At 47.5% G+C, this 24,493-nt stretch overlaps 1 protein-coding gene across 2 annotated transcripts; it reads left to right on the top strand.

The window, feature by feature from the left end:
• The first annotated feature begins 315 nt into the window (after nt 1-315).
• On the top strand, nt 316-24,493 carry Rab7b (RAB7B, member RAS oncogene family). Of its 2 annotated transcripts, none has more exons than XM_036202575.1 (6): nt 316-417; nt 8,243-8,310; nt 8,991-9,117; nt 9,600-9,815; nt 19,945-20,070; nt 22,923-24,493. In XM_036202575.1, exons 2-6 carry the CDS (start codon nt 8,258-8,260, stop codon nt 22,998-23,000), a joined length of 600 nt encoding a protein of 199 aa, XP_036058468.1. In that variant the 5' UTR covers nt 316-417; nt 8,243-8,257; the 3' UTR covers nt 23,001-24,493. The 2 variants fall into 2 exon arrangements, with proteins under 2 accessions (XP_036058468.1, XP_036058467.1); XM_036202574.1 differs by lacking the exon at nt 316-417 and adding an exon at nt 7,819-7,906.

The following is a 24,493-nucleotide window of genomic DNA, read 5'->3' as shown; positions in this document are numbered from 1 at the left end:
AAAGGGCTTCTTTCCTGGGACTCCCATGAACAGAGGCAGATGTTCCTACAAGCCCCTAGGTCGGACATGTCACCTTGCAGGCCCTCTGTCCAAAAGTTTCCAACTCAAGCCTGCCATTCCTCATCTCCTGGGACCGGAATCCTTTATGAAGTAAGTATTCCTGGTGCCCCAAATCCAGGCAGCTCTGAAGCCTCGCTGCTCTCCCAATCCACCCCACCTCCTCCACCCACACAGCTGAGGTCACCCAGGCCCAGCCTCTTTTGCAACTTTCCCAAGCCTGTGCACAGCAGAGAGAAGGAAAACTCAGAGGGAAGTAGCTAACCTCTTACCAAACCCTTTCACGTTCTCAAACTGGCCAGATTGAAACTACCACTCTGGGGAAGAGAGGCCCAGACCCAGAACTTCCACCTGTGTGAGGTGAGTGCCGTGCAGCCGTGGCAGCGAGTGTCCTGGCAGCCTATCTGTCCTTCCATGTGCCCAGCAGCTCCAGAACTGTCGAGTAGAAACAACGGTGTGGGAACGAGGCTCAGAATGTGGCAGGTGCAGGGTTTTAATGCAGCCCGGAGATCCCTGCCCTGCAGACAGTTCCTGGGTGTGGTGGAGAAAGGACTTCCCTCCCAGTCACAGGGAGCTGGGGCCCAGCTCGGGGTTCTGTGGCAATGCCAGACAGGACACAGCAGCTCAGTCACAGGAGGGCGGCACTATGCCCCTAGACCTGCAGGGAATGCCAGAAACTGAAGCCTTCCAAGAGGGCTGGATCCTGCAGCATCTGGCGTCTCCTTGGCACATGGACAGGGTGCCTTCTGGGATGTAGATGTGGGGGCTATCAAAGAAAGACAAGCTCCCAAAGTAGGAAAACATCCCTCTTTTTCTAATCTGTAAGTATTTCTTCTGGCAAAGAGCCATAATACATGAGCCAATGAATGGAGTTGGACAGACAGACCTGGTTCTACTCAAAGCTAGATGCTAATCTTGGTGGTTGTTGTTATTGTTGTTGTTGTTGTGTGTGTGTTACGTGTTTTGTATGCATGATGGGTGTGCATGTTTACCACGGCATACTTGTGGGAGTCAGAGGACAACTTTGTGGAGTGGGTTCTCTCCTTCTACCTTTTCATGGGTTCTGAAGATAAAACTCAGGTCATCAAGCTTGCGTGGTAAGTACCTTTACCTGCTGAGCCATCTTGCCAGCCTACCAGCCTCTGGGCTATAGTAGCATTTTGTAAAAAAAAAAAAAAAAAAGATTGCTTTGGGCTTATTGATCAATCCCCTACTACAAAGAGCCGATGGAGATACTAGGTTCTGAGTATTCTTAGACATATAGTGTGCTGTTGTATAGCAGGCACGCACTACATGGGTGTGTGGATGAACAGATGCATCAATGCATGTATGCATGCATCAATGCATGCATGGATGGGTGGCACATGGGCGGATGCATCACTATTCAGAAGCTTCTGCATTCCCAGCTGAAGTCAACATGCTTTGGGGGACAGGAACACAGAGAGAGAAGAGGCGCAGTCTAGAGTACAGGCAGTCTACTTGGGGAATCAGGACAAACACCTCCCCAAAGGAGTTAAAGAACTAGAACGTTGAGCCTTTTGAAAGCAGCGCTGTGGGTGTACTTCATAGAGGAAGCAGGTTTGGACCTGCAAGGATTTGGGTGGGCGAGGCAGACTCTCAAGTGATCCCTGCAGGCAACAAAGCCTCGTGTTCTCTGGGAATCTCACTAAACAGAAGCCTTTACACTCAGCCTGTGGGTCCCACTAATTTTTTTTTTTTTTTTTAGAATGAATGTAGTATGGGGTGTCAGAGGGAGAAGAAACACTACAGGGCAAGACAAGAATCTGGGGTAGATTATATTCTGGGCAGGGAGACTGGGCCTGCCGCGGAATTCTCAGCCGCCCCTGTTGGCTGGTCTCCCTGACATACATGAGACCTCACCCAGGACAAGTAAGGCAAGAAGACTATGCTGGGTCCTGCCTGGAGCCAGTGGGAGAGGGAGGGAGGGGACATGGGAAGGTGAAGGTTGAGACCCTCAAGAGTTCTTGCAGACTGGTCACAGGCCTGAGTGCTCTGCAGCAACTCAGTCTTCCTTGCTTTGTAGCAAATGGGCAGGGCCGGGCTTTGGCTGGGAAGAACTGGAGAAGTGGTGGTCCCTCTGGAGTCCCTGCTCTGTGTGGGCTGGGCTGGCTGGGCTGGTCCTGCATTCCAAGCCTGCTACTCACTGTTCAGTAGAAGAGAAGATGACTCAGCCTTGTTGATAGGGAGATCCCCAGCTTCCCTCTTTGAAGCTCCCCCAGCGACTAGAATGAGGCAGAAAAGGCCTTTGTGGTTACTACCCAGCCACGGGGGAGGACAGGGGGGACCTCAGCTACCATCTGAAACCTGGGAGTAGTCAAGAGGGCCCCCGCTGCTGTCTGCCCCAAAACCAGCTCCTCCAACTGGGTCAGCCCGGGACATTCTCTGAACCAAAGATCAAGGCTATTTTTAGAAGTCAGTCTAGTAGTTCGCCCTTTTTGGGATCAGGGTACAGGGGTGTTTGGTGGCAGAGCAGTTCCAAGGCACATCTGGAAAGAGGATCAGAACAATGAAAGGGGTGGAGAAGTTACAAGGATCAGAGGAGGCAAGTGAAACCCCCTCCAACACCGTCCCTCCCAGGGTCTGGCATTGGCAGAGGAATTGAACATTTTTGTGGGTGAAGAAACTACCCCCCAGTGAGAGGAACAAGCGCTCAGGGCATGTCTGGCTGTTTCCCATGAGCCTAGCATTGCCCAGGACTAGATCAAGTGACATCGAGGTCCTTCTAGGACTATGCATGCTCCGTACTGGTAGTGAGAAACCAGCCATGGTGGACATGTTTACATCATCAAAAATGGCAACCTCTGCCAACTGGATCTAAGGACCTCTTCCACCAACCCTCACCCCACAAAGGTGCTAAACTGTTATCTGGATCTTCCCTAACTTGCTATCATTATATGACACACACATGCCATCTTCAGAGGAAGCCACAGCCAGAACTCATGTCTATTTTATCCAGGAGGAATACAAAAGTTAGTCATAGTGATACTCAAGGCTCAAGGTCACAGATGGGTAGAATGGGGAAGAGAGAGGGCTCTCTGACCCCAAAAGTCACGGTCATTGCCTGCTATGAGGCAGCCTCCCCTGACCTCCACCCCAGTCACAGTGACTCATCCAAATAGGAAATCACACTCAGATGACGCTGGGCAGTCACCCAGTCACTCATGCTTTGTGAAGAGAGGTTAAGTCAGGGTGGGATTGGAAGAGAGAAGAAAAGAGGGTAAGTTTTTAAGTTACAGAAACTAAGATTAAAGAATACATTTTAAAAGTATGGACACTTGAGATAGAATGAGAACTCGTGGCCTCTTCTGCTCCTTTCTCTGTCTCTCCTTAGATGGCATGTTTCTATCTATGTGTTTCCGGGATGCACATGTGTAGAATTAAACACAGAAACACACTCGGTGAGCTGGTGCTTGTTCCTGATTATCTGGGTCGATCTCACTCTGTCAAATGCTCAGATTGCCTTTTCTTTCTTTACTTCAATTATTATGTGTGTGTGTGTGTGTGTGTGTGTGTGTGTGTGTGTGTGCATGTGTGTGTGTATGTGTGTGTGCGTGTGTGTATGTGTGTATATGTGTGTATGTGTGCATGTGTGTGTGTATGTGTGTGTATATGTGTGTATGTGTATGTATGTGTATGTGTGTGTATGTGTGCGTGTGTGTGTGTGTATGTGTGTATGTGTGTGTATATGTGTGTATGTGTGTATATGTATGTGTATGTGTGTGTATGTGTGCGTGCATGTGTGTGTGTGTGTGTGTGTGTATGTGTGTGTGTGTGTATGTTCATGTGCGTGCATCATCACTTCATCCTTTTTTAAAATGACCTTATATTTCAGAATCTATATGGACTGGCATTTGTGTAGAAAGTGCCATTAAAAGAGACTGTGAGGGTTGGGGATTTAGCTCAGTTGTAGAGTGCTTGCCTAGCAAGCCCAAGGCCCTGGGTTCAGTCCTCAGCTCAGAAAAAAACCAAACCAAAAGAGCGAGAGAGAGAGAGAGACAGAGAGAGAGAGAGAGAGAGAGAGAGAGAGAGACAGAGAGACAGAGAGACAGAGAGACAGAGAGACAGAGACAGAGAGACAGAGAGACAGAGAGAGAGAGAGACCATCAATTTGAGAGGGAATGGTACAGGGTTGGAAACATGGGAAGGGTTGGGGGGAGGATTCAGGGCAGGGAAAAATGGTGTAAATATAGTACATATATATGAATTTTTAATTCGTTTAATTTTTAAAGAAGAAAGCATGTTGTTAGTGGACATTCAGGTAGAGCAAATATGTGCTGTGATGGAGCCTTTAAGGGCCAAGATGTGTTAGTCTCATTCATTTCCACTTAAGGGACTTAAGAGCAAAGTCTCTTGGCACAGTGGTACACTTTTACAATCCTAGATACTTGGGTGTCTGAGGCAGGGGATTGCTGGGCTGAGGCCAATCTGGGAAATGGCATGAGACTTCACCTCAAAAAGGTGTGAGAGGGGCTCTGTGACAGAGTATTTGCCTAGTAGGCTCCCTAGCTTATGGGTACCCCAGTGCACTCATTGCTGTGGTAAAATGCCTAGCAAAGCATTTGAGGAAATCAGGGCTTATTTAGACTCACATTTGAGAGAACAGTCCATCATGGATGGGGAGGCACGGCGGCAGGAGCCTGGGCATCTATCTGTTCACACTGTATCTGCAGCCAGGAAGCAGAGAGGTGGATGTTGGCACTCAGTTTGTGTTCTCTGTATTCATACGCATATGTATGTATGTATGTATGTATGTATGTATGTATGTATGTATGTATATACTCAGTATGCATATCCATTCATCCTAGACCGTGGAATGTTGCCTCTATATTTAGGGCATATTTTCCCACCTCAATTAACTCAATCTAGAAATTCACCCACAGATGCGCCCAGAAGTTTGTCTCCCAGGTGGTGCTGTATCCTCCCAAACTGATGATCAGTACCGAGTTGGGCCTGGATCCAAATCTCTGCTCCAACCGAGGTGCCCCCACTACCGAGTGTATGTTGTTAGGAACTCCTAAATTAGTTTCTGGACACATTTAGTTCTTAGTGAAATAGGGACAATAACAGCGGCAACCCCACAGATACTGTGTGCGCACTGAAATAGCTAATCCTTTAAGACCTTAACACTCTTAAAAAACCTCAGTTTGTGCCAGTAAATATATCACAACACTACACCAAGCACAGCAGCACACCGATGCACTTAACTCACACAGTGGGCTATTATTTGCTTGCACATTTTCAATGCTCTCAGCACAATGATGTCTGACCAATAAATGTCAGCATATAGAGTGTGGCATACCCTGGCGATGTGCATGGTCCATTCCCTCACCTCCACGTGACGCCTGACCACTGAAGTGTGGATCCCTCACATACAGCTCCCACTCAGCAACCCCAGGGCCCTTGCTCTACCAGAGCCTCTTCAGCCCTCTGGCTGTTTTTTCCCAGTATGCCCAAGGCTTTGTTGGGCACAACAGATCTGAGCCCAGTGCCCTATGCGTTCATGGACACAGACACCAAGGCTTCAACCTCTGATGAGCTAAAGGCACCACGGCACAGAAGAGCTTTCTCTGGCCTTCCATTCAAGCACTAGCTCATCCAGTTACCACAGTGTGGTGATATGTGAGTTATGAGTGACTCCCCCCTCCCCCACATCACACCTGTATGCTAGGGATGGAAGCCTTGTTCAAGGTAAGCCAACACTGTAGTAGTACTGAGCCATATCCTCAGTGGAGTGGCTCTTCTCTGAGCCCGGTTTGCACTCACCTCAAGGCTATGGTGAGGCTAGCCTGCTGCACAAAGGATGGTACAACCCACCACCACAGGTGCCCGGCCATTGCTGGAGTTTGTCCATTTTCTGCCTCCATTTTGAAACTCTAAGTCCTTTTAAGATACTGTATTGGTCTTTTAAGATAAGTTAACACACTGTACGGAAGTGTTAGGAAACAGCACTCAGTTGCTCTCAGGCCCCTTGAGAAGAGATAATGGATGCTCAGAGACACCCCACCCCCCCACCCCCCCCACCCCCCCCCTTTCAAAGACTTCTCAGTCATTTCTTAGTTGCTTACCTTCATAAGCAGCGACATTGTTGCAGCATGCCAATCCTGATTAGTATATGGTTAGTTCCCTGCCTCTACATCCCTGGGAGATGGGGAATTTTTGCTAAGTAGCTAGAAGAATAATAATGATGATTGATTGATTGATTGATTGATTGATTGATTGAATGAATGAATGAAATAGGATAGTTTACCTCAGTCTTGCTCCCCTGAAGCAAATCAATCACCTTTTCCATTCTCTGTCCCCAGAATTTTCTTACTTCATTCTCTCCTAGGAAATATCACCCCCTACACACCGTACACCTCACTTCTTCAGGCTCACCACGTTGTCAGCACCATACCTTTTCCGTGTCTTTTTTGTTTTGTTTTGTTTTGTTTTGTTTTTTCAAGACAGGGTTTCTCTGTATAGCTTTGTGCCTTTCCTGGAACTCACTTGGTAGACCTGGCTGCCCTCCAACTCACAGAGATCCACCTGGCTCTGCCTCCCAAGTGCTGGGATTAAAGGTGTGCACCACCACTGCCCAGCCCTTTTCCGTGTCTTGGGAACACTTTCTTTCTTTCTTTCTTTTTTTTTTGCATTTTATTATTATTATTATATTTGTGTTTTAATTTTACACATCCACCATGGGTTCCCCTGTCCTCCCCTCTCCCACACCCACCCCCACCTTCCCCCCATCTCCTCCCCTCTATTTTCATCTCCTCCAGGGCCAAGACTCCCCTGAGGATTCATTTAAACCTGGTGGATTCAGTACAGGCAGGACCAGTCCCCTCCTTCCAGGCTGAGCAAAGTGTACCTGTGTAAGCCCAAGGTTCCAAACAGCCAGCTCATGCACTAAGGACAGGTCCCGGTCCCACAGCCTGGGTGCCTCCCAAACAGTTCAAGCTATTCAAACACTTTCTAATGTCACTTGGTCCCTGTTCCTTCTTCCCTGGTGTTTCCTGGAGTAGATCCTACGTGTTTCATCCTAGATGCTCCCAGTGTCAAGTTCGGGGCGTGCATGTGTTCTCTTCATAGGAAAGGGGTACATTTGTTTATATTCAGTGGTGCATGTATTAATTGGATTTAACTATATTGCAATGTATAATTCTGTAGTTCATGGAAGCTGTGTATATGGTGCTTGACCCAGCATTCACAAAGCCCTGGATTCAATCCCCAACACTGAAAAAAAAATGAATGCAATTGTGATAATAGTGGACACTTAGCCGATAGTGCACACATAATTTAGCAACTTTTTTTTTTCAGTCAAATTATGGAGCATAAATATTTTCCCACATATAATAAAATATTTCAAGTACTCCATTCCAATGACTACTAAGTAATTTGTTGTGTGTCCTGGCCTAGCTACTTTTTCACCATTGGGTGTTTATAAGCAGGGTTGGAAGGACACTCTGGAAATCTGCTCAAGTTCCTGGTGACTTCCTTAAGAAAAATTCCTAGAAGCAGAGGTCAGAACTATTCTGAGGCTCGCCACACGTGCTGCCAAGTCGCTTTCCAGAAACATATACTGGTTTCAGCCTTTCCAGCCTCAGCAAAGAGCCTGGTGATTCTGCAAGCACAGCACACTTTGGCTCGGGGAGGGGCTCTTGTCCATCCAAAGGCTCCAGGCAGTCCTGACAATGGACCCCTTGTCCTGCCCACCCCATCCCCTCTTCCCACACTGGCCTCCATTCCTGGCTCTAGGCTGTGCTGTGTGTGAGGAGGTCTCTGTTCAGATCTGTCCTGCTGTTTGGCACTCTGAGCTACCTCCCAGAGCAGGACTCTGAAGAGCTGAGGGGTGAGTGATCTGTCCATCTTGTAACTTTGGCAAGGCAAAGTAAGGGTGTGTGTGTGTGTGTGTGTGTGTGTGTGTGTGTGTGTGTGTGTGTACAGGGTGCTGAGTCATGTGTGTCCTTCAGGAGAACAGCCTCACCAGAGTCCTCAGCCAAGGACAGAGATCCTGATAAACCAGAAGAAAACAGAGCTCAGATGTGAAAGGAGTCACAGCATGCTAAATACTATTGGGAAGGTGTCCTGGGAGGGCTGCAGTGACTGGGTGTGGGAGGCTTAGCCTCAGTGACAATGACCACAAGCAAGGCTAGCTAGTGTGAAAATGACTTCTGTTTGCCCACAGGCTCTGAGGCTGCTCATGAATCCCCGAAAGAAAGTGGACTTGAAGCTTATCATCGTTGGCGCTCTTGGGTAAGCCAAGCCCCGCTGCTGTGAGTTCGCTGGAAAACAGCTTTGCCTGGGAGCAGTAAGGCCTCCAGGCTGTGCTCCCACCTCCAAGGAGCCCTTTCGGAGTCAGATGGCAGCGGAGAGTGCATCCCACTTCAAGAAAGGGAGCTTAGCTTCAAGAAAGAAGCTAACAAAAAGTTCTTGGTTTGGGCCCCGCTGTGTGATAACTGGCTATGTAACTATCATCTCTGGGTCTTCCCACGGCCTGACACACCCAACAAAATCTGAGCACTGCTGTGGGACACTCAACCTTATCCAAAACTGCTCACTCTGGTTGGTTCCTGCCCCTAGAAAGGATTCCCAGTCCTTTGCCCCCCAAAGGGTGGTCTCTAGACCATTGACACTAGAAATTCAGAATCTGAGCAACTCTCTCCTGAGACACTGGAACCCACCCAAGGGTATATACAGTTGTCTTTCTGTGTCACCCCCACTTCAAGTCACTCATGTATCAAAGCCCGTTCCTAAACTCCAACTTTGATTTTAAAAAATAATAGTTCAAAGACTCAAGGAAGGACTGCAGTGTAATGGTAATGTCCTAACAACAGCATAGCTCTGTGTGTGTGTGTGTGTGTGTGTGTGTGTGTGTGTGTGTGTGTGTGTTTATAGGTATGCATTTACCATATGTGGATTTTTTTTTTCCTTAGTGTGGGAAAGACCTCTCTCCTTCACCAATATGTACACAAAACATTTTTTGAGGAATACCAGACCACACTGGGTGCCAGCATCCTCTCCAAAATTATCATACTGGATGACACAACTTTGAAGCTCCAGGTGAGCACCCCCTCCATCTCTGAAATACACACACACCTGAAAATCACCCACTTACATAGCAAAGTGTACTAGAAGTTCAGAGGACCTGGAGAGATATCAGCAAAGTTCAACTCATGGGCTAACTCTAGTCTCTTCATTGGGGGGGGGGGGGGGGGGCACAGACATGCCTGCTTGTTTACCTACTATAGCAGAGGTGAATAATATAACAGAGATAGGTGACCTACAAAGCCAAAAGACACTTACTGTTGGGGGATGGGGTAACAAACAACCCTTGCCCTGATCACCTACAGAAAGAGTGAGAGCTAAGAGCTGTGGTGGCGTAGGTGAGTGGGAGGGCTGCACTGTCTAGATGTGGAAGGTCCGTGCACACCTACACCGGGGCTTTCCCCATCCAGAAATGAAGCTTTTGGCATGATACAGCCTTGCTGGGTTTCCCGTCAGCCATTCATCAGAGCCTGTGGGGCGCTGCTCTTCCCCTCCAGATCTGGGACACAGGTGGTCAAGAGCGGTTCCGCTCCATGGTATCAACGTTCTACAAAGGTTCTGATGGCTGTATCCTGGCATTTGATGTTACTGATCCAGAGTCCTTTGAAGCCCTCGGTATCTGGAGGGATGACGTCCTGGCAAAGATCATCCCCATGGAGGAGTCATATCCCATGGTGGTGCTTGGGAACAAAATTGATCTGGAAGACAGGAAGGTACTGTGAGTTTATTCATTCATTCACTCATTCATTCACTAACAAACTATGTAACAATTGCATACCAGATGCTGTGTTAGGCCTCACATACAGTGCTGACAGAGTCCTCCCTTCAAGGACTCCACAGTCTAATAGTGACAATTATGGTACAATGTGGCAAAAACAATGATAGTTACACATTTTGGAAATTTGGAGATCAGTACAAAGGGATGTCTAAGTCCAAACAGAGAGCTAGCTTCTTAGAAGAAATGGGTTCTAGTCTAAAGAAACAGTATGATGTAAACTGAGACACAAGTAACAAGGAATAGGAGACTTAGACCTGAGAGGAGCCAGAAGTCAGGTCTTAGAGGAATCTGATTTAGTCTTAGAACATTATTTCTGCCTAGAGTCACAGAGGGACCTGAAGGTATCAGTTTCCAGATCTACAAATTTCCTAGGCAACTAATAATTTTTCACTAAGTCATATATATCCAGGAGAGTTGATGAACCATTTGGCAACTGGTCTACCCCAATGCCTGCAGTAGCCCCACCTGTGTGGGCAGAAGCTATTGAGTAGAAAGTTCTCCCAACCTTTTCTTGCTACCAAAAAAAGGAATAAAGGTTGTCTTAATTTGTAAAAATTGAGACAAAGGTATGTTGTGCCAATTGAAGCCCAAATAACACCCTAAGGAGCCATTAGAACTACATTCTTTCGGTATTTCTAATAGAAAAGTGTTGAGGGAGAACTGAGTCATTGTGATGGAACTCTGTTTTCACCATGGTTCAAACAGAAAGCCGCAAAAGAAATGAACCAAAACTTAGTACTGAGAAGTATAGGGTGGTCAGGAGAAGGGAGGAGACAGAGGGTACTTCCAGCTGCACTCACCGGCAGAGAAGAAGGTCCCTATTCAGAGAGGAAGATGTGTTTGACTTGGGCATCCAGAATCTGAGAAGCTGGGAGAGCAACCTGAAAGCAGCTAGGGAACTGGCAAGCTTTGGGATAGCTAAGAACAAAACTACGGGGCAGAAGTGTGAACTGGAAACGGCTCTTCAGCTCTGCGTGGCCAGTTCAAGTTGGAAACTCTGTGTCCGTGGAACATCCTGTCTCAGATGGGAATCCAAGTCTCCCCTTCTTCCTGCTCTGGGCCAGCTGTGGTGGGTACTTCACTGTCAGCTTTGCAAGTCCACAGTCCCCATCTGCTTAGGTCAGATGGGAGCTCTGGGGTCTAATCCAGTCTGGAGTGAAGCAGGAAGGCTGAGGGGTGGTCATGGTGCAGGACAGTCCTTGTTTTGTGGGTCTTTCATGGTATAGCTTGGGGTTCTCCAGCCTGGCAGGTGTGTTAAGGCCCCTCTTCTGTGAGTCATTCCTTTGGGTCCTTCAGACCCCCTAAGTGGGCAGCATTCCATGTTGCCCGGAAGAAACAAGTCTCTTGCAATCTCCTGCTTTCTTCCTTCAGCTTCAATCAATCCTCTTGGTAGCTCCAACCCGGCGGTTCCTCTGTGGAACCCACACCTAGCCTAGGCATACTCAGGCATTCTGGCCATGTTCTCTCTCCACCTCATGACCTTTTACCTTAGAACCTGCAGGTACGTGCCAGTCCCCAGTCTGTCATAGCCACCAGGCTTCAGAGGCCATGTGTTACGACCAACCTCAAGGCCCTCTTCCAACTTTTATGGGAGGCAGGAGAAATTATATTTACAACACAGCTTTCTCCAAAGGAATACTAGCCAATCCTCCCTTGCAAGCCCTTTGTGTCCATGTTGTGGGCATTAGTGTCTTCTGAGAGATTCTTCATCATAAACCCTTGGAGACATGCGTGGTCCCAAGACCATCCCACTGCACATTTGAAGTCTATCAGCTTACGAGGCTGAGATCCAAACATCCATTTTAACATCTCCTTTCATATATCTGAAGGTCAAGTTAAGGGAGTTCAGGAAAAGGGGGCCAGAGTTTTCTCAGTGAAGTAAGAGGTACCACCCTCCAGTGAGGAAGGAAACCAAAATGGAGGCTTAAGAATCACGGTTGAGGTGGGCCATTTAGAATCTCTCTAAAGATCATCAACTCTAAATTAATATAGTTTAGGGCTGGATTCTGACTACTTGATTAAATCCAAACACAAGAGGATGATCTGCTGGAGGAAGGACAAGGACCAGAATTGATGAAATAGGAAGGGCTCAGCTGAAGGATGAGGCTGTGAGCTTGAAGGAGCATCACTGGGGTGTGTTTCAACAGCCCTGCTAGAGCAGATGCTAGGAACAAGGGACCTGGGACTGCAGTTTTTCCAAGCAAGAGAATGGGGGGGGGGGGGGGAGCGCTCCCAGAAACCTGAAGGAAAGGGGGCGGGGTAGTTAGAGCATCAGCTACTAGAGAGCAGGATGGGATGGGCGTGCAGAAGTTGAAAAAGAAAAAGCTGTGGTCACAAAAAGGAAGGCTAGGTTTGTATTTGGACCTGATTCTGTGAAGAAGATGGAGAAGTGGAGAAGGAACTCTGGCTCCCTTGAGTACTGGCAGCCTTGTGTTGACAGAGAAAGGAAAGAGACTGTAAATGTTCAATGACTGGGGGGTGCCTGGATGGGTGAAGGGGACTCCTAAGACAGAAGTCTGAGCCAAGCCAGGTGTGTGTGTGTGTGTGTGTGTGTGTGTGTATGTGTGTGTGTTTGGAGAAGGAGAATAAGGGGGTGAAAGAAGCAATGAGACACCAGGCAAGCCAAAGGAACGGCAGCTCCTGCCCTCACATCTCCTTACTCTGATGCCAATTTAGCAAAGAGATTGTTAACCCCTGGTTGGGACCAGGAAAATAAAGACTAGCCAAGTGACTGTATCTAGGGAGGCTTGCTCTCACTGGAACAAAGCTGAGGAGGTAGGCACCATGTCTTTCAACACCCCAGCTGAGCAGCCCACCTATAGTCGGCCATGTTCCCTGTATGCTCTGGGTCCACTCCAATCTCTTCTCTGCCACGGAAACCAGAAGATGGATTTCTCTATATTATTTGAGAGTTAATGGAAACATTGTAATTGTATCCTCCTTAGGAACAGGTCTGGAAAAGTAGTTTTTCCTACTTTTGTTGCTGTTTTTCAAGAGAGGGTTTCTCTGTGTAGCTCTGGCTGTCTTGAAAGTCACTATGTAGACCAGGCTGGCCTTGAACTCACAGAGATCCTCCTGTAATCTCAAGAGCTGGGTTTAAAGACATGTGCCACCACCACCTACCTTAGTTTTTCCTACTTAGAGGAAGATAAGTGTTTAAAAGTACATGACTAGATTTGGGGAGGAGGAAATTCTGGACTCAAGTAATAATGAGGGTCACACAACAATAGGCATATACTTAGTGCACTGAATTATATGGTTAAACGTGACTACAGTATTAAGTTATATGTGGTATGTATCTTTTTTTGTTTTTGAATGCCAAATGCTGTCTATTGAAGGAGGGAGGAGGTCTTAAATACAGGCTTACAGCACAATGGGAGAACCCTGGATGGCAGAAGATCTCTTCTGATTTTTTTTTTTTTTGAGCTGAGGATCGAACCCTGGGCCTTGCGCTTGCTAGGCAAGCGCTCTACCACTGAGCTAAGTCCCCAACCCCGCTTCTGATGTTTTACAATCTTGCATCTAAGCTGTTAAAGCGAAATATGCTGGATACAGACAAGGAGCTTCCCTTAAGCCTTCAGGAGGGTGGGATCTCACAGGGAATTAGCATAGGGAGGATATCAAGGTCAAGGTCAGCAAGCAATGCAACAGTTACCCAAAACAGGGGCCAGGGACCTACAGGTCCCCCCCCCTTTTACTAAAAAATGAGCTTCTGACTTAGGTTGCATGGGATGTCAGCAGGTCACCTTACCCATCATGGAAACACCTGTCCAGGCCACACAGGCGCTCTGTCTTAGGTTGGTGAGTGCCCCCCAGGTATTACCCGTCTCGGAATACTCATTATCATACAGGCTCAATTGTGTGAGAGCTGCAGAGTTAACTGTTGCCAAAGATCTCTAAGTGGTGCTGGGCTTGCAATCTGTGTGTTCCACACAGAAAAGACCAACAGAAGTCTTAACCCACCCATAGCCGGTAGGTTAAAGGCAGCTGAGCCATTCCCTTCCTTAACCAGCTTTACTGCAAAGTGGAGACCTTGTAAGATGGTATCCCGAGAGCAAATGGAACTTGAGTTTGTAAATTTATAGCTTTCAAAGCCAATTGAAATGTATATAACTATTTATTTAAATTTGTCATGCCCAATAGAATGAAAGATTAATTAACTGTGGTAACTACTTTTGCTGCCAGGGTCTCCACTGTGCAGCTGTAGTAACCAATTTTAAAATTGCAATCCCAGAAATAGTAGTATCTGTAGTCACCGCTGTTATAACAGCAACAACAGCAGCAGCGATATCAAATTCTCTTCTGGAGCATGTGGGTATCCATTGACATGGACACAACTCCAGGGGACTGCCGAGGCCCATTATTCTTGATCCCAGCATGACTTAAGCTGGCAGCTCTGCAAAAGAACAACTAAGAACTCTAAAGAAAAAACAGGCACCTCACAAGGAACAGAACTAATGGTCTCATAATGACTACATGCAGACTCACACATTTTAAGGTATCTTCAAAGGGGGCTAAATGCATTTCAGGAGGCAAAAAAAATGTTGCACAGAGCCACTCCTGAGAAGTAGGTACTACTCTAGCTTGAACAGGATTGTGAAAATGAAAATACTTTGCTGGCATGTTACTGTTAATAAATGGAGGTCAGTGATCTTCAGTGTTATCCTTAATCTCCTAGGTGTCTGGGTGACACGTTCTCAAACATACTTGAAAAAGCGGTTACCATACATTACCTTCTAGAGAATCCAACTGCATGGCTGCAGTTCCTAGGTTTACGTTAATGCTTGCCAAAGCTGGCCATATTGGCCTTTCAACCCCCATTGGCATCGGGAGGGGAGAGTTTTTCACGAAGGCCCAATAAGTCTCTGCCATGTTGGGCTTCAGCTGCAGCCGTAGGGCACCCTCAGCACTCAGAAACCCAATGAGGAATTTTATTGTTCGGGGGAAGGATATAAGCAGAACCCTGGGCCCACAGCAACTCCAGATTGGGTTCCCCTCCAAGTGTCAGTAGAAAGGTCCTTCCATCGCTCCAGAGGGTGATTTGCAACAGGAGCCCTCGAGTGCTTATCTGTAGTGGATACTCCAGCAGAATCCACCAATAAAAAGTTTTAAATATATAATACAAGGGAAAGAATAGAATATGGAGAGGAATGATGAGCCCCTAGTTTCCCCTTTTTGCTTTAGCAAAATATGTTTGTTTATTTGTTTGTTTTAATAGTTCAAATTTTTCTTTTATTTCTTATTTTTTAGATTAATTAATTTATTTGTTTTCTATTATCATCTTGATAGAGTATAAATTCTTGTCTTAATAGTGTAATGTTTCATTGAGGGTTGTTCAGTAATTGAGTAAAATCAAATCTTATTATAAGCAATAGTCATCCTAGGGTCCCCCATGCCATATATATATATATGCCATATATATATATGGCCTTATGGTTCTGTGGGTTGCAGTCTGATTGTTCTTTGCTTTCTATCTAGAATCCACTTATGAGTGAGTACATACCATGTCTGTCCTTCTGGGTTTGGGTTACCTCACTCAGGATGATTTTTTTTCTAGTTCCATCCATTTGCCTGCAAATTTCATGCTGTCATTGTTTTTCTCTGCTGAGTAGTACTCCATTGTGTATATGTACCACATTTTCTTAATCCATTCTTCAGCTGATGGGCATCTAGGTTGTTTCCAGGTTCTGGCTATTACAAATAATGCTGCTATGAACATAGTTGAGCATGTATCTTTGTGGTATGGTTGAGCATTCCTTGGGCATATGCCCAAGAGTGGTATGGCTGGGTCTTGAGGTAGAGTGATTCCCAATTTTCTAAGAAATGGCCATACTGACTTCCACAGTGGTTGTACAAGTTTGCATTCCCACCAACAGTGGATATGGTGTGTATCTTACTACAATACACATACATATACAAACACACATACAGCCAGAATAATTGGAAAGAAATTACTGGCTTATCTTTGTTAAAAACCCCTTCCACAGAAGCCAACAGTGGAAAACCTTGGGTCATGAGACAGGGGCTCGAACATCTGAGCTGTGGAGGATTTATTCTTGGGAAATTTAATGCCTTACTCCATGCCCAAGTGTGAGTTCTGACCTACCACCAATGGAACTTGGGATGATGTCTCCTACAATACTGTTGGTTATTCTTGGAGGTTTACTAACTAGTATCAGATATGCTAATCCTTTTAAAGTTTTACTTATTCTTATTTTATGTATATGAATATTTTGCTTACATGCATGTAAGCACACCACATACATGCAGTACCTGCAGAGGCCAGAAAATGGCATCAGATCCCCTGGAACCAGAGTTACAGTCGGTAACTGAGCTGCCATATGGGTGCTGGGAAACAAACCCAGGTCCTCTCCAAGAGCAGCAAAGGTTCTTAACTGCTGAACCACCTCTCCAGCCCCCAGATACACTAATTTTAAATTTATATAACTATCTTTTAAAAATATACAAGGACAATGCAGCAAAACCAAAGTTATGCACATAGGGGCCAACATGAAGGTTCATCAGTAAAGGCCACAGAGCCTGACTACCTGAAATTGATGCCTAGGAGAGAAGGGAGAGAAGGAGAGAACTGACTCCTACAACTTGTCTCTGATGTCCACATGTGCGTAATCACACACACACACTGTACAATAAATATAAAATAATATTTGTTTTGTTTTGCAATCTGGCCTAGTTTTTGGAAAACACTGGTTCTCAGTAAGTGAGCAGAACCAGATGTTCACAGCCCACTGTAAGCAAGAGGAAGGACAAGCGAAAGTAACAGTGGTCTCCAGGTACACGTCTTAGAGTTACTTGTAGAGTTCTCTGAGATTAAGTTATGAATAACTATTATACTTCATAAATAAAAGACATGATGATCTTCAAAGTCATGGAATCATGGCTGGAATTGGCAGAAAGAACTAAAAGTGCTGTCCCATGGCTTCTCTCCAGTCCTCCCTCTCTAGGGCGCTGGGCTGGAGACCCAGAAAGAGGCCGCTGTAGTACAGTCTCGACTGATGCTCTGGAGATTCTGCTCAGTCATTTTCGAGACTCATCAGAAAAGGGGCAGGGGATAAGATGAACGTGGTCTTACCAGGAGGACACCTACATCACAGTCTGCTGCTTCGGGGAAGGGACAGCAGAGCTGCCGCTGCAGCTGCAACAATAGCATGTCTCCCAAGCTCCCTCAGTGAGTGATCAGCCTCGGACGCAGTCCTGGGCTTCTGCTTGTTATGCCTTGATATAAAAACAGTGTCCTACAGGGACCTGAAAGAGGGCTCAGAGGTTAAGAGCGCTGGCTGCTCTTCCAGAGGTCCTGAGTTCAATTCCCAGCAACCACATGATGGCTCACAATGATCTACAGTGAGGTCTGGTGCCCTCTTCTGGCCTGCAGGCAGACATGCAGGCAGATCACTGTATACATTAAAAAAAAAAAAATACATAAATCTTTAAAAAAAAAAAAAAAAAAGTGTCCCCTACAGACCACACCATAGAGACACAGTCACTTTGCACTCACTTCACAGTTGACAGTAACTCCTGAGCACCAGCTAACAGTCACAGTTAAACACTAGCATCTGGGGAGATGGAGGGGAAGGGGGTGGACAGAAAGAAGTGTAAGTCTTTGAAAGATCCAAAGCACTTTGAGGATACAGGTACAAGGACACCAGTGTACAAGGTGTTAACATCTAATGACTATTTCAAGATGCTATTAAGGCATAGGTATTATGGTCCAGTGGTCATTTATCTGCATGTTACCAGTACAGATGTCCCAAGTCTCCCTTGGGTACTCTCTTCCCAAAGGCAGGAAAATCTTAGGCATCAGAGGCTAAGACTGAGTCCTGGACATTCTTGCTTTGCTGACCACAGTCTTAGGTTGCAAACCTCACAATGCCAGAGCTGGTGGTCAACAGAGGCACTGTGTAAAGAAGACGTGAGCCACTGGCCATTCCTGCCAGTCCTGAGACCAGCAGAGCAGGAACCAGAGAGACAGTGGACAACAATGGTACTTCATAATCACAGGAAAATAGGTGTTCCCAGAACCTGCAAGCATGGGGAGACAGTGTGATAAAGGGGGATCTTTCATCTCCCCTACCTGCCCTGTATTCTAGGAAAAGGCACAAATGGTCCTTTCTCTGAGACAAACAGCTTGATTCCCTTAAATAAATTTAAATAATGTTAAAGTACCAGCCACAGCAAATGTAAGATATTTGGTAATTTCCCCTTAAAATAACTAATGAGACATCACACTCTTTAGTATGAGCCACCCCTCGAAGTAATTCAGAAGGATGTGAGGCATACCCAGCAGCCCTCAACTGCATCCAGCTGTTTACACTTAGAAGCAATTTCCTCTCTTAGCTCGCTCACATATGTGGGCTGAGAATAAAAAGGTCCTGAGCTTGAACTGGAGGAACCTGGAGTCTTGTGGGGGCAACAATAAAGAAGATCAAGGTTCTTACAAAGAGTCCTCCAGGGGCAATTCAGATGCCAGGGGAATGCTGCATTGGGCCTGCATCCATGCTCTGCCTCCCCCGAGCTGTGTGATCAGGAGTATATTTCCGAACCTCTCTCAACCTCAGTGTTCCAGCCTCTAAAGTCAAGCTAATGGCATCCATCTCATAGCTAGTGGGGGCCTTATTCACTGTTCCAGGTCTCTACCCTAGGGAAAATAGTCCCTCCTGGCACAGATCTGTTCAGTCAGCAGGGAGGCAGAGAGGGAACTCTCCCATCCCACCTTGCCTGCCCTGTGTCTGTTGGGGCTGTCTCCTTTAGAGGGACTGAAGAGGGAGCCAACGTTGAGAGGAAACTTCTAGCCAGACCTTAGGAAGCCAGAGAGTGAAGCGGGTTCTAATTCTGCCAGCTCCATGTCCAAATCCTGCCCAGGCTGTATATCCCGGGCAAAGGTAATTCTCCAGGTCAGTGTCTCTCAACCTTCCTAATGCTTCGACCCTTGAATACAATTCCTCATGTTATGGTGACCCTCAACCATGAAAATAGTTTTGTTGCTACTTCATAACTGTAATTTGCTACTTTTATGTATTTTGATGTAAATATCTGAATTTTCTAATGGCCTTAGGTGACCCCTGTGAAAGGGTTGTTCAACCCAAAGGGGTCGGGACCCACTGGTTGAGGACCACTGCTCCAGGGGCTCATCTGTAAAGTGGCATTGGCAACACCCACCTCACAGATTCATGTTAGGAACTGAAAAGATAAACTATGGAGCTGCAGACACAGGAGAGGCTCTCTGTCATCAAGAGGGGTGGTGGCCATGATCACGGGGCTGGGGTGATGGTTGGGAGGGAGGGTAGTGGTGGCAGGAAACGGAAGAGAAAGGGGAGAGAGTCGAAAGCTGAGGGGTGGCCTCACTTTCTGACAGTCGGCTCTCAGTCCCACAAAAAAAGAGACCTCACTCCCTTGGGTGCTGATCTCTTTTATCTTTTCTTCTTAAAATTTATATGCATGTGTAAGGGGCAGGCATGAGTGCGTGTGTGCGTGTGTGCGTGTGTGCGTGCGTGTGTGCGTGCGTGTGTGCACGTGCGTGTGTGTGTGTTTGTGTGTGTGTGTGTGTGTGTGTGCATGTTGAGAAAGGAGTATATGCCCATGCATGGGCAGAGGCCAAGAAGGCCACCAGCTGTCCTGTGCTGTCATGAATGTCCTTATTTCCTTGAGACAGAGTCTCTCATTGTACTAGAGGTTTACCACGTCTGTGAAGCTGACTGGCCAGTGACTTCTCAGGATCTACCTGTCTCTGGCCCACAGCCCTGGGATTTCAGGCATCTATGGTCATACTCAGCTTTTGTGTGGGTGTCAGGGATTTGAACTCAGGTCCTCAGACTTAGGTATGGAATACTCTTACCCACTGAGCCATCTTCCTAGTGCCATGTTAGTGCTTCTTGATGACCTAATCTCCCTTTGAGGTCTCACTTCCTTTATTCTCAGCATCATCATCGTGGGGAAGCAATTTTAGCACGGGTTCTGGAGGGAACACACCACACCAAAACCACAGCAGCCATGACAGCGGCTGTGGCCACAGCAATACGGGAACGGTGATCATTTCTCTCCCTCAGGTGTCCCAGGAGGTGGCCCGTGGATGGTGTAAAGAGAAGGACATGCCTTACTTTGAAGTTAGTGCCAAGAATGACATCAATGTGGTACAAGCCTTTGAGGTTCTGGCCAGCCAGGCACTGTTGAGGGTAAGTGATGTGGTGGTAGAACTCATCAGAGCTGCCCTAGGCAGGGGTCTTCACGATCTCCCAAGGAAGAAAATGTGGGTGTAGGCAAGGACTCACAGGGGATAGGAGTATTCATCTTTTTAATTATTTAGTAGTTGGACGGGCTTAGCAATTCTGGCGCCACTGATGCCAGAAGCATAAAGTACCTGGGAGTAAATGGTTGGTCTCCAAATCTGGCCAGCTATTGCAATCCCTTGTGAGTATTTAAAATGCCAGTCCTGTGCCTGGTGCCTGGGGGTTCAGTGAGGGTTTGAGAAGCAGTCTCTAGGCCAGTCCTCACTGTGGGACAGAAGTCTGGCGAAGCCAAGCTTGTATTAAGTCAAGTGGAGTCTCCAACCTGTAGGAGCTGCTGACAGCTTCCAGTCGGAAAGATAAATAGACCCAGGCACTTCGATGCGATGACGTAAACAGCTTATGTTGAGTGTGGCATGTGTCCCACACACTGTGCAGGCAGCTGGGGATCATCAGACTTGAGAGGAAGAAGACAAGGAGCATGAGTGATTGCAACACAACTTTTGCATGGTTGGAGCATACTTGGTGACAGTCCAGGGAAGGGTCACAGTGACAGCCCATGTGACGGGAGTGGCCACTGAAGGCCACCTAGAAGCAATTGTGGGTTTTGCTTCGGTATGTTTTAATTTTGTTTTTTGAGACACGGTCTCACTCTGCAGCCCAGACTAAGCTCTTATTCACAGCCCCTCGCCTCCACTTCTACAGTGTTGGGGTCACAAGTGTGTGCCACCATGCCCGGCTAATGGCAGAACTTTAATGTTACAATGTAGAGTTTGAAAGTTTGGCACAACGTGGGGCTCATCTGGTTACCTTGTTCTGCCACCTTGGATTGAGAGAGGTTTCTTAAGAGAAGGAGACAGACATAGTGTCACACACCTTTAATACCGGTACTCGGGAAGCAGATGCAGTCCGATCTCTGTGAGTTCGAAGCCAGCCTGGTCTACATGGTGAGTTCCAGGACAGTCAGGTCTACATAGAGAGACCCTGTCTCAAACAAACAAAAAGTAATCATTACCAAAGCAATGATTTTAAGTGGAGGAAGTGAACAAGGAATAGTTAGGAAATTGGAGGCATCCCCTAGGTGGATATGGCTGCCATCATCCTGACCTTGTTGTGGGTGACTGACTGACTTGCATGACCCATGTTGTCCTGAAGGGAAGGTCCCAAGACCCTGGTGGTAGGGACAGGAAGCATTTGCCTCCAGCAGCTGCACAGGGAAAGTTAAGAGCTTTCTCTGTTCACCTGGCCCGGCCTGGACCTCAGATCAGCCTCCCGCCATCAACGCCTCTTGAGGAAGAACAGCAGAGAATACTTAGTGTATGGTCAGTGAGTGTAGCTTTGCCACAGTCAGGAAAGCAGGCTCCAAATATGCAGGTGAGCATGCCTGTACCATTAGCCAGGATGGTTTATCACAACTTATCAGGATAATGTGGTGCAATTATTGCCAAACACTCAGTCACAAGGAATCTTCCCCACCCTACTACCAGAGTATATACATGGCCATCATGTCCTTCCCTCCCCATTAAATTGGAGCTAAAGTATATCCTTCCAATGATGTCACTTTCATCATATGAGGCTGTTAGCAATGCATGTTCTTTCAAACATCCTTTCTCTGCAAAAGGAGAGCTTGGCAGCTCACCACAGTTCCTGATACTTGTGCAGGAGACTGAGCTGGGGCCTGGAGGTCACACACAGTGTCTGCAGTCAGACTGACCTGGATAAAGTCCTGTGCTAGCAGCTTTATGTGCATACCTGTCAAAACATATGACTGACCTGAGCCTGTTTCCCCCATGCATAAAATGAAAACGTCCCATCCTGTAAACATTTCCCGAGCTGTCACATGGGGGTTCAGGATGGGGCCTCACAGCACTCAGGCTCCAGAGTGTGACACATGCAGGAAACAGTGAGGCAGGAGGGGTCAACAGCATGTCTGCTCTTCCAGAGGACCCCAGTTTCGTTCCTAGTACCCATGCCAGGTGGGTCACAAGCGTCTACAACTCTAGCGCCAGAGGGTCTGACACCTGAGCTCTGCCCACCTTTGAGAATCATCACTTGTATGCACATGCCTGCTACATGTAGGCTCACACCACTACACATAATTAAAAAACAAAAATAAATCCAGAAGCAGCAACAGCTGTGACCTATGGCCTTAGAGTCTGTAACCCTAACACCCAGGCAAAAGAAAGAGGATTGTGATTTCCAACCATAGGGAGACCCTGTCTTTAAAAAAGAAAGGAAGAAATCCATGGCTTTGAGGAACTCCTGGCCATCCCTGGAACCGGGGGATGGAGGTTCTAGAAAGGGAGCTGGGTGGGCACCAAGAAGATTATTAGGTAGGCAGGGGCCTTCTCTGGGTGTTTGTTGGGACAGGAGTTTGGATAGTTGGCAGAGAGGGAGAAAAGTGGCATAGAGACACTGAACTGGAAGGGTAAGTCTCCCTACACCTGGGAAGGGGACCGAGGCCATCAGAGATGAGGAACTAGCTGTCCATCTATGCCCAAGCCCAAATGTCGCTCACCTCAATTGTCCCTTCTGGGGAATGGGAAGTTATGAGACCTGACTGGAAGTCAGGTGCCTGAGATCCTATAATCCTTCCACTGAAATACTCTGGACTCCTGGGAAGAGGCAGGACAGAGGGAAGGGAGAAGGTGGGAAGGCACAGGCTTCCCCTCTGGTCCTCAGTTTCCCAACAATATCACAGAAAGAAGACAGAATGCCCAGCTCCCGGGCCCATTGAGAAGCCAAGTATCAGGGCTCTTTAGACCTCAGGCTGTGAATACTGACTCCTCTTTCCTCCTCAGTACCAAGGCACTATAGAGAATCACCTCATGGACTCTATCAAGCTCTCGCCAGGCCAACCAAAGAGCAGGTGCTGCTGACTCCTGGACTTTTCCTTCAGACTCCCACCCGCAACTGTGCAGGCCACTCACTCTAAGCTCAACCCCACCAGTTCCTGGCATGCCCCTACCAAGCCAGGAGGCTGAGGCATTGCAGCAGGAGGTCACAGGCAAATGCTGGCCCCAGAGAAGTTGTCACAGGAGTCTCCATGGCTCAAGCTCTTCTGCCTCCTCTCCCCTGGCATAGTCCTGCTCACCTCTGCAGACAGGCTGCTCCCTTGAGCCCTGTGGACCTATGGCTTCAGATGACGATGACGGTGTGGCTCTGCTTCCATCAGCAGCCAGGCCGAGGAGCCAGGATATGGACCACTCACTCCTGACAGGCAGAAGCCAACAGGCCTGAGACTTCCTGTCGCTTCTTCCAGGGAGAAGTGAGGAAACAAGACAAAAGCTAGTGCTCCTGCTTCCCAGGTCCTCAAGCAGCTCCCATAACTGACCAAGCCTCAGTGTGCCCATCTGCCAGATATGCGGTCCCAAAGTCCCCCACACCCCACTGTGGTTTGAGGACCAGAAGATGCATCTAAGCCCCACATGCAGCTGCAGGCACACACGTTTACTCCTTCAGCAAGGGTTTTTGATGCCGTCTCTGTACATTGCTCTGAGGACACTGGTAACACCTGTCCTTATCTCCCAAAAGACATCTGGAGAAAGAGAGGCAGCGGGCACGGAACAGGACAGATGACCGCAATGAGGTGCTGTTTTAGACAAAGGAGTGCAAGGGGGGGCTTTCCTGTGGAGGTGACAGTTGGGCTCACAGCTAAGGATGAGCTATAGGAAGAGCATGTCAGGAGAGGGAACAGCGAGGCCAAGGCCTGGGGCGATGGACAGGAAATCCCGCCTCCAGAGGGCACCGTGATGATTTGGTGACTGACCACCAGGGGGCAGCCGTGTCCTCTGCTTCCGGGCTGTGGCCTTTGTTCTGAGGACACTTCAAAAGCTGGTTGTTTCTGTTAAGTACACAGTTGAGGCTTGTTTCCAGGCTCCAGGAATGTTGAGCTGGGTTGTTGGGTAAGAATTCAAGTGTCCTGGGTAAAAAACGTCAGGATCCTTGATTCAGGCGACAAAGCAAAACCTGTCTGAAGGAGGTGGACAGGATGAACTTTCAGGGTCTTCCGTGGTCAGGTTCATGCCTCATGCCTACTGCAGACATTCCCTGTCTCCACAAGAGTCTCCTTTCCTGAGTCCTAAGCAGATCTGAGGTGTTAATCTGATCCTATAGGAAGAAGCACCTGACTAGAAAGATTCCCTGAGAGGCAGATGATCAAGGCACTAAACAGGGGACTGGAGGACCCTGTCTGCCCCCCAGCCTAGCTCTGAAGTAGAAAGCAAACCACCATGGGCAGTAGTCAACCATGGGCAGCAGCCACAGGAACAGAGTGCACCCCGGCACACCACTGTCTGTGTTCTTCAGAGATGAACGCAATGCCCCCATCTCTCTCTCTCTCTCTCTCTCTCTCTCTCTCTCTCTCTCTCAC

The sequence above is a fragment of the Onychomys torridus genome, chromosome 11, assembly GCF_903995425.1.
Source record: "Onychomys torridus chromosome 11, mOncTor1.1, whole genome shotgun sequence".
In the NCBI taxonomy this organism is placed as follows: domain Eukaryota; kingdom Metazoa; phylum Chordata; class Mammalia; order Rodentia; family Cricetidae; genus Onychomys; species Onychomys torridus.
The sequence above is the reverse complement of the archived record's forward strand: the minus strand, read 5'-3'. Positions and strand labels throughout refer to the sequence as shown.

Coding starts and splice junctions, on each gene's coding strand:
- Rab7b (XM_036202575.1), top strand. CDS start 8,258: ATGAATCCCCGAAAGAAAGTGGACTTGAAGCTTATCATCGTTGGCGCT. Junction 8,311..8,990: donor ATCATCGTTGGCGCTCTTGG/GTAAGCCAAGCC, acceptor TTTTTTCCTTAG/TGTGGGAAAGACCTCTCTCC. Junction 20,071..22,922: donor CCAGCCAGGCACTGTTGAGG/GTAAGTGATGTG, acceptor TTTCCTCCTCAG/TACCAAGGCACTATAGAGAA.